This window comes from Nannospalax galili, unplaced genomic scaffold (assembly GCF_000622305.1).
Source record: "Nannospalax galili isolate Female #2095 unplaced genomic scaffold, S.galili_v1.0 scaffold433, whole genome shotgun sequence".
Classification (NCBI taxonomy): Eukaryota; Metazoa; Chordata; class Mammalia; order Rodentia; family Spalacidae; genus Nannospalax; species Nannospalax galili.
The window spans coordinates 12,875,897-12,895,607 of NW_008338715.1; the positions used below are offsets into that span (position 1 = coordinate 12,875,897).

A 19,711-nucleotide genomic window follows, 5' to 3' on the forward strand; every position below is an offset into this window, starting at 1 on the left:
AGAGACAATCAGTAAGCTCCAGGTTCAGTTATAGAAGTGCACATATACCAGCACACAAATATGCAGGCACACATAAATGCATACACTACACACAAGAATCTCTATTTACCCATTTACCACCTGACATACTTGAAAAGTAACCTTCCTCAAGATATGTCTTCTGAAATAATACCTATCTGAAATAATACCTATGGCATAGAGTAACTAGGGGAGGTGAGGTAGTCTGCAATTGTATGCTGACAATTAATTGTATGTTTAATTGTTTTCTCTTAGAAGGGAACTGGACACAAGTAATAAAATTCAGGGTGAAAGAACCTAAGAGAACATAGACGCTTCTCTGGGATCATAAACTGAACACATTTAACTCAAAAATAAAAGGTTAGAGAAGATAACACTGAGTTGAATCTTGAGACCAAATGGAGAAAGGGTAAAGAACATTCTATATTAGGAGATAAGCCTATGTAAACACACAGAGGCGAATGGAAGGGTTCAGAAGGCTGAACTACCCTCTACGAGGAAAAGATCTGTGATGGATGAGACTGAACAGTTACTTAGGGCCAAGAAGGTAAAAGCCATGCATGTCATTAAGTAATTCTGAGTATATCATATCTTTGTTTTAGATTGAGTCAGTTCATCACAGGAGGTAATGATAGTTAAAACATAGGTAATAGAAGAAGGAGTTGGGGAGACAGGATGCATATATGATCATCAGGATTTACTGACTAGTTTGATGTGACAGAGATAAGGGAGAACTCCAGTACAGTCCATATTTCTGACTTTGTCAACTGAAAAAATAATGGCACCACACAGCAGTATAGGGTATGCAGAATGAAGAGTGGGTATAAAGCTACAAATACTGATATATTGAATTCAATTTGCAGGTAAGATGTACACGTAGAGAAGTTCAATAGACTGTTGGCTGGGTTTGGAGCAAGGGAAAGAAATTTGATGAGATCTAATGAATTTACAGTTTTATTGGTTACTGTCAAGGTAAAGTGCTGTACCAAAAGAACCCATACAGTGACTCAGTCAGGATTCTTTATTTCACTTTTGTGAAATAGTCTAGGAATAGTCACATAGCCCAGTTCAGATGTCACTTGAGTGATATAATCCATGGACAAACAGCATTGACACCAATCTGGAAACTTGTACATTAAAGAGAAGACCATACTTTGTATTGGGACAATTGGAGATACGTCATGAGGGAAAGACCCTATCTATTGAATGCCCTAGAATATGAAAAATACAAACCTAGTTGGAAGATTTTCATTTAAAAAGACAGATCCCAAAGTGTGCCCTGCTGGAAAAGAGCTAACTAGGGAAATGTCTTCCAGAGTCTAGCTTCACAAACACTCAGTGGCCTTGTAGTCATGATCCAAGGAATCCAAGGAATCTACATCTAAAGTGAGCAATAGTACTTGGTATTGCCTGTGTGGTGCTGACTTTGCAGGTATACAGATTGGAAGTGTTACGGGGTCGTGGAGGTTTGTATCAGTGTTTCAGAGAAAAGTGTTTGAGGCCAGGCGGCATGTAGCAGGGTTGAATTCTTTTCAGGAAAGTCCCAGAATAGGTTATGTCGTGCAAAGCAGTGAGAGTAAAGCTTGAGCTGCAATGGAGACCCCAGGATGTTGAAGATGCCAGGAACATGGAAGGTTCCCAAGGAAAGCTTCAGGTGCAACCTCAGCTGGCCCCAGAGAAAGGCCAGGTGTAAATGACCAGGCCATAGGCGAGAGTTCAGATGATGCCACTCCATTCTCCAGACTTTGGACATAGAACTATTATAGCACTGGTGGGTTCAGACCTTGCTTTGGTCTAATCTTTGCTTGTTCTCCTTTCATCCCACCCTGTGCAGTAGAGAAGCTTTACTTTTGCTATTGTATGTAGGAAGTATATAACTTTCTTTTTGATTTTATAGAAACCTATAAAGTTTGCTTTTTTTTTTTTTTTTTTTTTTTTTTTTTTTTTTTTTTTTTTATTTTTGTCTTTTTGAGACAGGGTCTCCCTGTAGCCCCAGCTGTCCTGAAACTCACTATGTAGACCAGGCTGGCCTCGAATTCACAAAGATCTGCCTGCCTCTGCCTCCCAAGTGCTGGGATTAAAGGCATGTGCATAATAGTGAGGATGTTGTGATAGGAATGCTTGAATTATGCTGTGTGCATTTTGCATTATGAGATGGCTATGAGCCTTTGGGAACCAGGCATAGAATTTTATAATTTGAATCTGAAATGTCCCCAACAGGCTCATGTTTCAGATTTAGATCTTCAGCTTATGACATTATTTGGCAGTGGAGTCTTTAGGAAGTGGGGTCTGGTTAGCAGAAGTAGGTCACTAGAAACAGGTTATACTTGTCCCTGGTTCCAACCTTGAGTTCCCTTCTTCCTGTTTGCCACTATGGACTGAGCTGCTCCTGCCTTGCTTCCCAGATGTGATCCACTGAAATCTCTCTCAAGCTGTGAGCCAAATAAACTTTTTCTGCTTTAAGTTATTTGTGTCGTGGATTTTGATCACAGTGGTGAAAAATAACCAATATAAAGTCTTTATCACAGTAATATAGTCACAGATTCCAGAGACTGGGGCATGGGCTTTGGAGGGGTCATTAGTCTGCCTGTCCTACTTTCTTAGGAAGTATGCATGCAATTTTTACTGAAGGAAGGATTCTATCCCATTATTCACTTCTTAGAGCTTTGCCTCTCCCTGATATTAAATGCAGGTTCTTTCAAGTTTGGTTGAGATGTGTTTCTGCCAAGATTTCGGTGAATTTCCAAAGCAAATGCATGCCTCTGTTAAGACCTTTCTTATGATTCTCACTCACCTGTTAGCCCCTTGTATCTTATATCTCACTTTTTTGTTTTAGAAAATTTTTACATTGTATTCATTTACTGTCAGGAAGGTATACACATGCCACCTGAGTATGTGAAGGTCAGCAGATGACCTATGGGAGTTGGTTCTTTCCTTCAACTATGTGAGTCTCATTAAACTAAGATAGGCTTGATGGGGCGGGAGAGATGGTTCAGTGGTTAAGAGCACTGACTGCTCTTGCAGAGGACCCGGGTTCAATTCCCAGCACCCACATGGCAGCTGTGAACTGTCCTTAACTCCAGTTCCAGGGGAATCTGAAGCCTTCTTCTGACCTCTGTGGCATTGCATGACATGGGTGCACTCACATGCAGGCAATACACTCATACACATAAAATAAAAATAATAATTTTTTTAAAAAGCTAGGTTTGATATCAAGCACCCATACAGCTATCTTGCCAGCCCTGCACATGTGCACAATAAATATGTGTTAATGAATAGGTGTATCAGTGAATTATCATTACACCCACCAACTTATATTTTTTGCATTTTGCCTGAGGTATATAAAAAGAAATTTATTCCCTTAAAGAAATAGAATGACTTTAATTATAAGAGCTTAAAGCCATGTGGAGAATCTTAAGGCAGGTGCTATTTGGGGGCAGAAGGTCTCCGGATACTTTCTCAGGCCCTCATTGCAATATCTCATGAGCCTACAAATGCTGGCTGAGAGGACTGCTGAGCATTCTCTAGCAGTGGCTTGGAGTGGCTTGATGGTCCAGTCCACAGTGTGAAGGTTCCTCCCCTCAGAAGAGCAGGTGTGGGCCCAGCCTGAGCCAGTCTGGAGTGTGTTTCTCATGTAGGAACAGAGACCAGCTCTTGACTTCACAGAGATGTTTTAATTCAGCCAAAAAGTCAGCTTTTCTAAGGACAACATGCCTTTTAAAGAGGACCTTTGTGTGAAGTTGCTGGAGCGGGATTCAAGAATAACAAGAGCTCAGACTGCAGAAGAAATGAAAGGCTTTGTCACTCTAGACATAGCTCAAGCCCTCTACCTCCTACTGGTAGGTCTACTGATTTAAAGGTGAATGGGAAACTTAATCTCATTCATTTTACAAAGAAGCCATTTTTTTAAAAATCTCCTATTTTGGCTGTGGCTTATACTGTTCTTTTTAACCGCAGCATTTAGCGATGTTTTTAATTCCTTTGACCTTTACTAACAATTACATTGAAGTTCCATGATCTGGCTTTAAATTCAGTATTTGTAGGGGCCCCCTTCCTTTGAGGCAACCAAATTCTGTTCCTAGAAGGTGTGCCATTCCCATACTAGCCTTCTTACCTAGTTCTGCTGTGTGGTAAAGGATCAGGGGGTACCAGGTAGTGGTAATAGTACAAAACTAGGCACTGCTGCGTGAGTCCCTTCTGGTATTAAGTTCACAGAACAACCTGCTGAAGCAAGGCTGCTCTTGTATATTCCTAAATGAAGTGAAATGTATTCAGTAAAGTTAGCACTCAGAAAAGAGGGAGTCACCTTACGTTTGAGTCCTTAGGAAGACATGCTATTATGGGGATGACTTTATTTTAAGCCAAAGATGTAAAAACAGTTTGTCCCAATGTTCTACAAGTGGGTACCTATAAATGGTGCTGCCTAATAGTGGTATTATTTTTATTTTGTAGAGGGAGAAATTAAATAATTTCCCCAAGGACATATACCTGGTGGTACAGGTTCTTGAAAATGTCATTTTTCCCATATCCTCAACTTTAATTCTATTGAAATTCTTTTGCTTTAAAGGGCTTCTGTCTGGGGAGTCTGTGTTTTTGTTTGTTTATCTTTCTTCTTGTGAGACGGTATGGTAAAAACAGAGATCAGAAGATAGATGGAAAACTGGGCTAGGAGGATGGCTCAATAGTTAAGAGCACTTACTATTCTTCCAGAGGACCTAGTTCTGGTCCCAGCACCCATGTCAAGAAGCTCATAGCCTCCTATGATTCCATCTCCAGAGCATCTCTCTCTTGGAATCCATGGGCACCTTCACTCATGTGTGCCCATACACACCCATATACACACTATTAAAAAAAGAAAATAAGTTCTTGTTTTAAGAAAATGGATAACATCAGGCTGCTGTACTTTCATGGGCAGCACAAGGAAACTCTAGTTCTCCTTCCATGGAAAGGTGTGACAGATGACCACCTGTCTCTACCTGCCTTTGCTTCCCAAGTGCTGGGATTGCAGGTGTGCACCATCATGCTTGGGCTTCCTGGAATTTTTACGGTTGGTTAAAGAGGAAATGAAAATGTATTTGAATTTGGAGCTTATTAGCCTGCCTTGCTTTGCCTTTTCAGTAAGTGTGTTTTTATAAGAATAGTTTTAGATTTATAGAAATGTCTCTAAGAATGTAGTGTTTATGTCCCTCACTTTATTATACTATACTTATACTATATTTATTATATTATTAATATTATTGTAACATATTTGTGAAAACTGAGAACATTGTTATGTTCCTGTTTACCAGAAACTTCACACTTCTTTCAGATTTCTTTAGCTTCCTTTTTAAGTCCTTTCTCTGATGTAGCACCCATTCAGGACCCCAGATTACATTTAGTGGCTGTGTTTTCTTTGTCTCACTGGTTATGTGATGGTTTTCCAGCATTTTCTTGGTTTTCATGACCTTGAAATTTTTGAGGATTCAGGCATTTAATAAAATGAGATTTGTCTGATGTTTTGTCCTTGTTAGACTGGGGTCATGGTTTGGGCAAAGAATACAGCATTAGTGAAGTGCTGTTCTTAGGGCTGCAGTAGGACTTGTGACTAACTTGAATCTCCTAGACGAGGTAAGGTTGTTAATCCCCTTCCATATTTTACTTTTTAGAATCAAGTTACTATATATAACCCATAGGTAAAGGATAAGGTAAGTATATAGCTTATTAATGTAAATTAATATAATCTGTGTATTTTTGTTTTGTTGTTGTTGTTGTTGCTGCTGCTGTTGCTGTTGTTTTGTGTGTGTATGTAGCCCTGGATGGCCTGGAACTTTCTATATAGACAAGAGGCTTGTCTCAGACACAGAGTGATACATATGCCTCTGCAACCAGAGTGCTGGGATTAAAGATGTGCACCGTCATGCCTGGTGCATTTAAAATTCTCTAAGGAAAATTTGCCTCCCACTCCCATTTTGATCAAATAATCAAAATAAATATTGTGAGTGAAGGGCAAACAGACAACATGAGCTTCTGGATGTAGTGTTCCCCAAAAAGATACATTTTGTTTCTGTTTTCGTTTTCAATTTGTTTTTCAGTACATGTGTTTGAGCAGGGATGTGTACACATAGTAGGTGGAGGACAACCTCAAGTGTAATACTCAGAAATGCTGTCTACCTCCTTTGAGACAGGGTTGGTCTCTCAGTGGCCTGGAACTTACCAAGTAGGTTAGACTGCTTGGTCAGTGAGCCCCAAGGATCCACCTGTCTCTACCTTACATGCCACCCCCCAACATTTGAAAAAAAAATATTTTTTTATGTGTATGAGTGTATTGCCTGTATGTATGTAAGTGCACCTGTGTTGTGCAAGGCCCATGGAGGTCAGAAGAAGGCATTGGATCTCCTGGAACTGGAGTCACAGACAGTTGTTAGCTGACATTTGGATGGTGGAAACTGAACCTGGGCCTTCTGCAGGAACAGCCAATGCTCTTAACAGCTGAGCTATCACTCCAGCCCTGTACCCCCCAACATTTTTCAGTGACTTCTGGGGATCAAACTCAGGTTTTGACTAAGCCATACCCCTAATTCCTCCTTCAGCCACATTTACAACCATGTGAACTGCTGGATATTTATTGTCTATTTTGGGTTATAAGAAAATACTGTTTTATATTGTTGTTCACATTGTTCCAGTTCTGGTCACTGGGAAGCCTTGTGGTTGACTCCTGTGTCTGTGTGACAGGTTCCTGATCTTTTCTTTTCCAGCATGTCTTTAGTTTTACCTTCTTTCTGGCACTTCAGTCTCCAGGCTCATCTTATATTTTTTCCTTCCACAGCCTAAGAATTAGTCATTTACTTGGAGATTCCTGGTTCCTTTTATCAAAGAATATTAGAAACTGGGATCTGACCCATTGGTGTGTTCATTGCTACTGAGGTGTCATGACTTCTGTGTTATCTCAGGGGACAGAGCTAGAAGTGTAAGGCCAAACCATGTTACACACATGCAGATCATCATTTCTGGATTCCTCTGTCTGTCTATGGTAAAGCTGTTCTTTGTTGAGCTTTCTATATTGTACTGAGTAGCTAACAATAAAAGTATAAATTTCTGCTTTCTACTTCCAGTAGTAAAGAGAGTGAGGGTAAAGAGAGAGACCCTGGTGTAATGTGACTTATGGCTCTGCCATTCTCTAGTCAGATCACGTCATGTTAGAGAAGAGATCCTAAGATGTTAAGGAACCACATAATGGAAAAGTAAGGATTCAAATTACGCTTTTCAGAATGGAATCTGTTTTCCTATATTTCATGCCTCTTTGTAACTGGTCATTATTCTTGGCTTTGTAGTGTCGATGCAAAAGCATAACTCTCACCTCAAAGGGAATAAGAGATAGTTTATTTTGGAGCCAAATATGAGAGACCAGGGCTGGGGAACACAGATTCAGGTTTCCCCAAATTCCATGTTCCAGCATGGTAACAGTTGCCTTACATTTTTATAGTAACAGAACAAAGAAAAGTCATAAATCAAGACACTTTTCAAATACATTGGTGGATACATTCAGTAGGCAGGTAGCAAAGGAGGGGGTTTCTACTATGGGTCTCAGGTGCTCTCTGATGACAGTCTTAGCTTTTTGATGGGTGAGACCTGGTGGTCTTCTAAGTTAATACATTTTATTGGTCACAAGAATGTTAATTCAGAAACAGAGGTAAGCAATGTTTGTCTATTTATGGGGTTAAAGATATCCCCAGATAGTCTGTGAATGGGCTCTGGATCTGCAACATTCTAGACTCTCCACAATCTCTGGAGTGATGATCAGTTGGAGTCTTGTAGGAAGTTCAATCCAAGGTGCAGGCGTTCTTTTGAGAACTTTCTTTCACAGTATCAAAGTCAATTATTGACCACTGAGATGTTTTAAGCATATTTTAAGTATAATTTTGTTGGTATATACAATAAAAGTCATGCCACTAATGAGAGAGCTTTCTGTCTAATATGTATCAGATACATATCTGAGACTAGAAAACAAAGGCCTGAAGGCCGGGTGTTACTGAGTGTGTCTACTAGTGGTTATCTTCCTTGTTTTACTTTTTAGAACTATCTTTTTAAAGCGCTTTCTGCTCTGAGGAGGGAACCTCAGGACTCCTATGCAGACACTTTCTGTACACACCTGTGCTTTTTAGAAATGGAATGCAAAACAACGAAGGAATTGTTTCTTGTCATCCAAGAAGCTGGAGATGAAATACAAAGCAAACAGACACAACGGCAGCCTCTACGGCTTTCTCTTGGTAGGACAATGACACAGCTCCTATCTTTTAAATTACTTTTGGCAGCTAGTTAAGCAAAGAACCCTGAGGGTTCCACAGCTTAGGATGCCTTCAAGCCTTCTGGGCCCTGGTACTTTTGAGGAATGTGTTTATACTTTCTAAATAATATCTTGCCACCATGTGCTGAAAAATCTCTGTCCTTTTCCATTTTTACCTTATCCAGCTCCAAAGACTTAGCATTTATTTTTGTGTAATACACCATGACCATCTAATACTTTTATTGGAAATAAATGGTAACAGCTGTTTCTGTGCATACAAAATAGAATAATGAATCCTCACCTTGACTTGATCTCTCTGAATTTCTCTAGTGTAGAAATGATGAGAAAGCTCTTTTGGAGTCTTCATCCTAGTATGCAACAGCCTTCATCTGTTTGCTGTTATCTTTCTCTTTAGGGAGAGAACATTTCTACAGGTCTTTCTCTATCCTAGTATTTCCATTGGTTTTTTTTTTTTGTTTGTTTTTTGAGACAGTATCTCTCCAGCTGGCCTGAAACTTGCTATGTAGTCCAGGCTAGCCTGGATCTAGCAGATATCTTCCTGCCTCTGCCTCCTGAGTACTGGGACTAAAGCTGTGCACCATCACCTTTCCCTAATATTCCCATCTTCACACAACTTCTCCCATATTAAACAGTGTGTAGCTACACACAGAGACATGAGCACTCTGAGATCCTACTTCATTTCCTCTGTAGCATCATAGACTTGACTTCTTCAGCTTTTCAGTCGCATGCTTTCCTCTTTGACATAAACTGTGAGAGTAGGGAATTTGTCTGATTTTCTGCTCTATCCCCAGACCTAGAAGAGTGTCTGGAATATAACAGGTGTTCAGGGAATACGTCTGAATGAATGATGTAAGTTTGAACTTCTGGTAACTTAGTCTTTGATTTGAATATAAATGCAAACTGGAGACTTGATTTATGAGGCTATTTTCATTTTATATTGTAGATAGATGAAATTAAATCATATTATGTAAAATGAAAATTTATCTATTTGCCCCCAAATCTCAGGATTTATGCTAAAGATGTGTGTTATACAGATGGGAATTATACAGTTGTTCCAGTAATGAAATGTTATGATCATACATAAGAACTCTGAAATCCTCGCCTAAGTATCATTTAAGAACTTGGTAGAAGAACTGAAAGCAGCCTTCTTAAAATTTTTTTTTGAGTTGAATTACCTTCAAATTTACCCCCAAGAAATCTTGAACCCATCCTCAGTGAAATTTCCCTATTTGAGTCATCATTTTAATCAGATTTAACAGGAAAATGAGTTTTTGTTGCTATACAATGTTCTGACTAATGTTTGGCAACATGGAAATATTTAAAAGGATATACTGTAAGATAATGATTCCCATAAAGGAGTATCAGCACTCATTTGAATATATCACCTGCCAGGTTTATTTTTAAATCATGTTGCTTTAAAATATACTTTTAAGATAGCTAAAGGCTACATAACAAGAAACAATGCCAGACAGGATATACCTTCCTTTGAGTTATTGGCCAAGGTGGTGCAAGAGACTCCCAGACAGTAACCCAGCATAGAACTGGGAAAATGAACAGCAGACCCCAATCTTATCTAAAGGATTATTAACAACTGATTGCTGCTAGATGAGGAATAGCTGATGTTCCTAAAACAAGAATCTCTAGATAGGTTGACTAGATTCAGCAGATGGACAAGCATTGGGGAATGACTGGGGGTGTTGACAACACAGTGGACAGTAACAGGGATGACAGAGTATCTGGGCTCCAGTATGTGGGAGGGGGGAGGGTGCCACTTGGGAAGTGGGTATATAGATGAATAAGATTGTGTGGGATGGTCTATATGATATACACACAGAAAAATCAACAAATTTTTTTAAAAAAAGACATATTTGAGGAAGAAGCATAAAAATTTACGTCATGTTAAATAGTAGAGGTGATAAACATTACCAGTGAAATCTACCTGATGACTTTATACCTGTACTCAGGTACTAAGGATCTGAGTAACCGTGACTAGTAATCATCAGATACATAGAGATTAAAGACACATGTGCAAACATCTAAGCATTAGTAGCATTAAAAATGTAGGAAACAAAAAGACCCCCCCCCAAATGTTGGAAACAGCATATTTTAAAATAAAATGGAGATCTTCTTTAAAGGGTAAAAACTCATTCAATTTTATATCTTACAGGATTTATACTGAGTTCAATATTGTATAATGGTATTAATTCAACTGTGAACCTAAAAATTTACAGCCACTTTTGAAAGAGATGTATCCTTGCTCTGGAGTGTGTTACTGAATGTGTTAAAGCTGTAATGAAATGCTTCTTCTAATCATGTGGTTATTAAATTAAAAAAATTCTTCAAAGCATAAAAATTTCCTCCTTAATAATTAATAAATGTGAAAAACATTACCATTGACATCTACCTGATGACTTTATATCCATGCTCAGATGCCAAGGATCTCAGAACATAACCAACTGTGACTAGTAATAATCAGATATACAGAGATTAGAAGTACATGTGTAAACATCAGCGTTAATTGCATTAAAAATGAATTTTTCTGTATGAAACTGTGTATTTTAATAAGGAAATGGAGTTCTTTTGTAAAGGTTAAAACCTCATTTAATTTTATATCTTATAGGGTTTATACCGAGTACAGTATTGTATAACTGCATTAATTCAACTGTAACCTAAAAATTTACAGCCAATTTTGAAAGAGATGCATCTTAGCTCTGGAAATTGTTATTGAATATGTCAGTGCTGTTATAATGAAATGCTGCTTCTAATTATGTGGTTATTAAATAAATAATTAAAAAAAGAAATTCCTCCCCCCCCCAAAAAAAAAAGATTTCAAGTTTCTGAAGTTCTTAGGAGTTTCTTATAGAGCTGATGGTCAAACTTGGGACTTTGCTTGTGCTAGACAAGCACTCTATTACTGAGCTACATCCCCAGCCAGTTGAACTACTACTTATATTTTATTTTTAATATCTATGCTTTTATTTGCTTAAGCAACAATAAGGTCATATCAAAGAGCTTATAACTTGATTTGCTATTTTATAAATAGGCTTTTCAATATAAAAGTTTTAAAGTCAAAATTCTTGCAGTATTATCTCCAGAACAATAAACACAGAAATGAAAGATAATGTGGTCAATAGAGGTCACAAACTTTTTACTAACCGTCTTTGCTCTAATGTGGAGGACGAGTAATGTTTTTGTACAAGACTGACATATCTTAGTATCACTACTTTCTGTTTCAGAACATTGCGGAGTCGTCCATGGCTGTTGTGTTAAGTCAGCTGCTGCCTATGATTAAGCCCTCAACCCAGAGGACCAACAATGACTATAGCCCTGAGGAGCTGCTGATCCTTCTCATATATATTTACTCTGTCATTGGCGAGTTCCCAGTGGACAAAGACCTGAGGGAAGCGGAAGAAAAAGTGAAGAAAGCATTGGCTCAGGTGTTCTCTGAGGAGTCCGAGTTGCCACCTTTGCTGCAAAAAATCACAGGTGAGTGTTCAGCACAATTGTAGATACTGCTAATATAGAGATCGGATGGAAGTGAAGGCTGTTATGGGAGGAGGATGTAACTGTGTTCAGCAGAGCTGTTTGGGCGTCCATGACACCTGATGAGTAAGTACTAGCCACCTTCAGGGTCAGGTTCTTTCCCATAGTTTTCTTTTCTAGTAGTGATAGTAGAATGGCTTTCTAAGTGCTTGTCAGAATTCATTTTCCTTGGAGTCAAAGCCATGTTAAAAATAGCAAAATACTCATAGAAAAATATAAAATGTAGTATATCTTACATGCAATAAGGTTTTGAAGGTTTGAATTCTTATTTCAGACTTCAAAACTTTTATTTTGTATGATGTTATTCAGTGCCATAGAACTGGAACTTCTCATTTTCAGGAGTAATTTCATATTTGACTTTCATATTTCATTTGAATTTTAATTATTTGGTACTAGCCAAAATGATACCCTAACATCCTAGTAAAATAGGTTATGCTAGTTTGGAAGAAATACTCAAATGTAACCATTTGCACTCCAGTCAGAGCTGTGATATAACTCATTAAGACATATCTATACAAAGAAGTTATTAAAGCTTATACATGAAACATGAATACTTTAAAAACATTTCAAATTTCCATTTATTCATTCGTTCATTCTGTGTATGTGTGTGTGTGTGTGTGTGTGTGTGTGTGTGTGTGTCTATATTTAGTTGTATGTAGATTTCTTTGCTCAGAAAAGCTCAGCTGAGGCAGGTGATAACATCCTCCTGTCCCCTGTTGGGCCTCATGGGAAAGAGCACTGAGATTTCTCTGAAGTAGCCCATGATGCTGGAAATCTTCATGTCATGTCCCACATATTGAATGAAGTTTACACAGGAGTGAAACATTTTCTTGCTTAGTATAGATCCTGTTTTCCAGCTTATAATCTAATTAAGAAAACTTGTGGAATTTGTTCCTGTTTCATTAAATATAGCACTATATATCATTACATGTGTTTGTTTGACTAGAAATAAACGTTGACTTAGAATGGTTTAATATGGTGTATACAATACTTAGAACAGAGTTTTATTTATAGTAAATTTGGATGCTAGAAGAATTTAATTGGAAATTATGTTTAAATGCATAATTTCAAAGGCAGACAACAAAGACAGTGTGCATGTTTTAATTAAGGTTATTTGGATAGATCTTTATAATGTTTGTAGTTGACATTTCATGTTTGGAGATGAAGTCATGTTCTAGGAATATTCACTTAATATTCACTCAGGGTATTCATTGACCCAGCAATGAATTTTTTTATTAGTTTCTTATTTAAAGTTGCTCAGAATATTGCATTTTCTTGCTTTTAAAATATTTATGTGAATTCATGTTTATATTGGGAAAAATATAAACTCATGATTTGAAGAATAAAAAATTTTTTTGGAAATTTCAGTCTATTTTTAAATTTTAGATATACTTTATTTTATGATATTACGTATACATTCTTGCCTATATAACCTTTGGATATGCAGTTTAAACAGAGTAGAGAAGATGTTACTTTTGCATATATGAAATAACCACTGGAACACACACACACATGCACACGCACACACACACACACACACACAGAGCCTCTGTAGACACCATAAGGACTTTATTTCTAAAGAAAGATTTGTATTTGGTCAGAATGGACATATCTTTATTAATTATGTTAAGAACTCAAAGGTACTGAAAGAAGGGTTTGTATTTATAGCTCACTGCTGAGGAGAATGTGTCATCTGCATATAAGGATGAAAATTAATCATATAGAATTGGAGTACTTGTGACTCATTTTGTAAAAATAGGAGAAGCTATCTCAACATGTATCCAGAGAACAATTATCTTCGAAATATTCTTAGTATCCCGGAGCAAGGTTACCTAGGGTTTCATGGTAAACTTGCCTTCGGTGCTGTGCTGTGCTACTCCAAAGCATTGTCTTTGCCTTCTTACCACTGAGTAGCAGAATTTTTTTCGTGCTTGATGAATATTCTGTGGTCAGTGAAAATGTCTTCTAGTTTCAAAAATAAGTAATTAGCCAGGTGTAGTGGCAACACATCTTTGAACCTAGCACTCAGGAGGCAGAGGCAGGCAGATCTCTGTGAGTTCAAAGCCAGCCTGGTCTACATAGTGAGTTCCAGGCCACCTGGGGCTACAGGGAGACCTGTTTAAAAAAGACTGAAAACAAACAAACAAACAAACAAACAAAAAAAACAAAAAAGGACCTAATCAATATAAGAATGCTCTAACTGTAGATAGGAAAAGAAAATGACCCTTTTTCTGCATTAAAAAGTTAACCATGTATCATTTCTCCATCACTGAATGATAAAACTAGCATTTGAACCCAGGTTCTGTGATATGGAACCCATGTCTCTAAACATGGAATTCCAAACATGCTACATGCCCATGTAACCGCTGTAGTCATCCCTGCTGTGGCTCAGACTCGCTTACAATACTGTTTCATGTCATACTCCGCCATGCTATACTCTTACCTTCTGAGCAGAGAATTCATGGTATGGTTAAGATTTTAGCTGTGGCCTGCACTTTTCATCTGTGTGTTACCTCCTTGTTCCCCAAACCATCCTATTTTCATTTACCCTCTTTTCTTCCTGCATTGTTACAAGTTACAATATTATTTGTAGACATAGAAATCTATTGATTGCCTAACTTTTTAAAGCAAGAATAACAAACTTTAATTCTGCTTATTTCAATAATATTCCTTGATAGTAATTGCCCTTGTGTAAAATTTGTATTTCCTTTTATCTGTTCATTATGTAATCTATTTTTAACAGTTTCTTTCATGTGCCTTTATTCTTTCTTTGTATGGGAAAGGTAATAAGAAACTGTGATTGGTAAGACAAAACAAAACAAAATAAAAACTTAGCATGTTGGTCAAAAGCATCATGCTATCTTCTTTTTAATCTGCCGTCTTTTTAATAGATACTTCGTGGGGACATTTCCAGAGTAGTTGGGCAGCTCTTTTTTATTCACATAAAATAACTAGGGTTGACTTCTTGAGTGTTGGGGGTGGGGGGTTATGAAAAGAAAACTGGCCTGGCCTGCTTATGCTGTTTGGTGTTATGCTTCCTCCATCCTGCTAAGTTCAAAGAGAGTATCGGTTTCTGTATACTTCTGTGTTTGCGTGCCAGGCACAAGGAAAAATAAAGGAAAGTCATTTGAACTTTCTTCAGAGAATGAAATCTAATGCAAATTTTAAAGATCTGTGTAAGCTTGGAATGTCATCCTACAGAGAGGCATATCAGAAAAAGCATAGGATTTGAATGAAGAAATCCTTGATTTAAAAGTTCTGGCTCTGCCATTTTCTAGCAGTGGGGGGTGGAGTCTTAGCTGGCAGCTCTCTCTGCTTGTGTCTTGATACTGAGCATTATTACCGTTATTGACCATTTGTAATTTTTGTGAAAAATGATGTTCTGTGTGAGAACTGATTTGGGGTTCATATAGAGTTGTAAATGAGTAATTACTATTTTGATAGCATCTGTCACATAGGGTCAAGCTCCTCAAGCCTTTTCACCTGATGCGTGTAAGCAATAAGATGTTTGCATGGGATGCTAAGGTGAGTGGGCAGATGTGGCTCAAGGCAACTGACTAGCCCAGGAAGCGCTGGCAATCTGAACCAGCAGCTGACCTGTGGACTAAGATGAAGCAGCCGCTTAATATAGCTGCAGCCTGTTAGAACCAAACAGTGCTGTAAAGGACATAGGTCAGAAAGCTCTGAATTAGGAAGCAAAGAAAAAAATATAACATTCTTTTAAATTAAATCATATCTTAAAAATTATTATTGATATATTGATTATTGATATATATATTAATTATACATATTAATAGTTTTGCTGTGGTCTATTTGTGCCCACCCTCCTTTCCACTCTGTTTTGGCCTTCCTTAGATCTCTACCCTTCCATGCCTCTCACCCCCAACCCTGCTTTCCTAATAGCCCATCTTCTGTTTTTATGCATTTGCTAGAAAAGATATCTGTCTTTCTGTGCCTGGCTTATTTAGCTTAGCTGATGTCCTCCACTCCCACTTATTTTCTTGCAAATGGCCAAAGTGGTTTCTGATACACAAAACTATTTTGGAGAAAATTTTGCTAAACAGTTTTTGTTACTGCTCATTCATTTATTTTCCCTGAGTTTTTAATGGCATCTTTAAAGACAGGGTCATAAGGGCACTAGGTCTGTTTAATTAAGTTTTAATGTAAAGTAAGAGACTGAATAATTCAAAGCATCTCAGAATTCTGCAGTTCAAGAAAGAGGCATGAGAAAACCATAGAAACAGTAACTTATGTTCCTAAAACTCTTATTTTACTCCCTGTTGATAATAATGGATTACTGGTTTGTGCATCGCTACTTCAGGATTGTACCCAGGTGTACGTGTGAATATCATACTAGGTAAACCTAACAAATGTGGGTTTGCTTTTCTCAGCAGCATCAGAGGTTTCCTTCTTCAGTGTCCTGAAGCTGTAGTCTGTCACTGTGGTCATGATGCAGCACTTCTGATGCATTGTATCTAAGGCCTTAGATAAGGGGGGAAAGGTGAATGGAAAAGGCAGAGTCCCCACCACCCTTGTGTTTTTAGGAAAGCAATAGTTTTCTTGGAAGCCTCACCCAGAAAGAACAAAGCAAATTTTTCTATTAGAAGAAAAAAATGTGAGAAGGGACAGTAGGTAAGAAACATGTACTTGCCACAGTTTTCACTGTAGACTTCCTTGACAGGAAATTCTAAGGCAAGATAATGTACAAAGCAATTTCATTTTATACTTAAAATATTAGAATTGCTTTTATTGCAGATTCTGAAATAACATATTGTCATGTGCTGGCAGTGTTGGGCTTATATCACATTTTCAATTTATCAGTATTAATTGAACACATCTCTCTACTTAACATGATATTGAGCTTGCCAAGCTAGGAGCCCTGAGGCAGTATTAGCATGGTGTTGAGGCTCTGAACATAGAATTTGGAACAGGTTAGTCTGGGTTCTGGCTCCTATAATGTAGATTTAGAGGAGGTCATTTAACTTCACCAATTCTGAGCTTCCTCATAAATAAAATGAGGGTAGTAATAGCAGTCCAAACACATGAGCTAAAATGGCCAGGGTGCTTGGCCTAGATCCTAACACTTGCTGTATCATCATTGTTTTATGCTTGAGTAATAAAATCCTATTACTGTATTGAGTCTGACCAAATAAAATTTCTTAGAGATAGAATTGGGGGTAATGCCAGGCAATGACATTATCATGATGCTTGATGATCTTAGGTAATAAAACTATAGTTTTAAAAACACCTTCATGTGTAATATCTCCTTAGATTAGGAAAGAATTCATGAGTATGAATCTATAAACTTGATGTTTGATAAATAGATTCCAAACATCTCAGCTCAAATAAAATATACCTTCAATGCTAACTTCACTTTGTGATGGTTTATTCACAAATGCACTACTAGTTTTTCAAACATGGTTTGGGACAGTAGATAAAACTACATCTAAAATACAGAAATAATAGTGTTTCAGTTTTCACCATGTGTTCATTTCTCAGTAGTGATTGCTTTCTCCAATAAATCCAGATTCACTTTTGGGAGGTCTTGTAGTTGCCTAGGTTTTTATGTTTTTATGCCTAGGCTTCATAAGGCATTTCTCAGAAGTTATCCAGTGTACTCACTTTGCACATGAGGAAATCACGACCACAGATGTTAACTGTTGTTGCCTCAAATCACCAACTTAATATCCTGTTCATTGCAGGAATTAGACTAGAGTTTCTCTCGTGATTTCCAGCCCAGAGTTCTTTCTATTAGACCAGTGGTTTTCAATCTTTGGTTCTTGGGTCCCTGCAAAAACAATCGGAATTAAGTTTCATCAAGTAGAGTGTGCTTCAGGCATCATCCAGAAACAGCGGTTACTCCTTGCCTATAGACATACAAATATTTGCAGGTCAACTGTGATTTATTAAAGATAAATTCATTTAAATGTTTTGTTGAATTTATAGGGCATCTCCTTTGTACCTTGCAATGAACAGAATTAAAAACCAACTAATTATAAGATATCTTCATATTTTATGAATGTTTGAAACCATAAGTTATAATAGGAAAACGGCAGCCTCAAATTCAAATACTTTCAGGGGCTAGCAAGTAATATAAATAAATAAAGTAGGTTAGGTTTTAATAAAACAATGATGAAAATGTAATGATAAATCACAAAGGATATTTAGTCTTCAGGGAAAATGGTTTAGTAGACATTGTGTCAAACTGGAGATTTGGTATCATTCATATTCTCTAGGTCCCTCCCTCCCTTTGTCCCTCCCTCCTCTTTCTTTTTCTCCTTTCTTCTCTTCCTCTCTCCCTTCTTCCCTCCCTATCTCATTTGGATTTTGAGAGAGGGTCTTGCTATGTAGCTGAGGCCTGCCTCTTGTAATTATCCTGCCTCAGCCTTCTAAGTTATGAGATTCCAGGTATGCACCACCAAACCTGGTACAGATTCTATTCCTTTTGCCAGGGAACCATGAACCAGATATGTTAGGCTCTCAAGAAACCAGGAATCTAGATTTATTTCTAAAAAAGTCTGAAATCACCCAAGGTTAAAAAAAATTGGCTTATTTTCTAAAACACTGCATGAGTAAAAGGTCTTTTAGAGACATAAAAGACCTTATAGGCCTTCAGTTTGAGATCTTCCTGTCTCAGACATTGGCTAGAGAGGAATACTATTGAATCTTATATTAGTTACTGTTCCTGCTGTTGTCACACACACAAAAACGACTAAAACAATTTAAGGGGAAAAATGGATTGTTTTTCCTCACTATTGGAGAGTACAGTCTATCATGGCAGAGAAGTCACTGTGGCAGGAGCTTGAGCCAGCTGGTCATTTTGCACCTGCAGTTAGGAAGCAGAGAGTGGTGAATGCTAGTGCTTAGCTCACTTACTCCTTTTCATTCAGCATAGGACTCCAACTCATGGAGTGGTGCTATTCATAGTTAAGGTGGGTCTTTCCACTTCCATTAACTTCATCTGGAGGTTCCTTCACAGACATGCCTGAAGGTTTGTCTCCTAGCCACTTCTAGGTCTTGTCAAGTTCACGGTATCAACCATCACAAATCTCTGAGTGTTTAACTCCAGAACTTATTAGAAGTCTGAACGATCTTTGGATCAATGGACTGATGCACTGTACTTTCATCAGAAAGCAAAAGGAGGAAACTAGGGATCTTATCCTTTAACTTCTTTTAGCTAAAAGTAAAACATCTTCTCATTTTTAATCTGTTTACTCTTGAGGTTACATTTTTTTCCCTTTCATATAGATTCTGTAAATATACCATCTAGGTAGACTTCTCATAGAATTATCTGTCGGAAAGAAAATGCTGAGGGCTAGCTTTGGGTTTAATATAACAAAGATGCCTCTGGAAAATAAAGTCAGCCAGGATGTCTGATTCACACCATGAGAATGGACATCAGGATTTGTGTGTCAGTGAAAATTGCACCAGTTGAATTCCAAGATTTTCAAGTATATATGAAAATGCAAAGAGTAAGTTTTGTGGCAAGCATATAGCTGACCTCAAGTCTTTTGTGTGTGTGTTGGGGAAGATGTAGTTTTTTTTTTTATTATTTATCTAATAACCACATACTTAGAAGAAGCATTTCATTACAACAGCATTGACATATTCAATAACAATTCCCAGAGCTAAGATGCACCTCTTTCAAAATTGGCTGTACATTTTTAGATTTACAGTTGAATTATTACAGTTATACAATACTGTACTCAGTATAAACCCTATAAGACATAAAATTAAGTGGGGTTTTAACCTTTAAAAAAGATCTCCATTTTATTATTAAAATACAGAGTTTCGTGCAGAAAACTTCATTTTTAATGCAATTGACATTAAGATGTTTGCACATGCATTTCTAATCTCTATATATCA

The 19,711-nt window shown here is 37.5% G+C and overlaps 1 protein-coding gene across 1 annotated transcript in view; it reads left to right on the plus strand.

The window, feature by feature from the left end:
• The window catches only part of LOC103734420 (sec1 family domain-containing protein 2), a 185,682-nt gene extending 173,704 nt beyond the window's left edge, over nucleotides 1-11,978 (plus strand). Inside the window, exon 5 of the mRNA XM_008833344.2 lies at nucleotides 11,539-11,978. Within this exon, the coding sequence (XP_008831566.2) occupies nucleotides 11,539-11,811 (273 nt within the window). The 3' untranslated portion in view covers nucleotides 11,812-11,978. The remainder of the gene's footprint in view (nucleotides 1-11,538) is intronic.
• The last annotated feature ends 7,733 nt before the right edge of the window (nucleotides 11,979-19,711 follow it).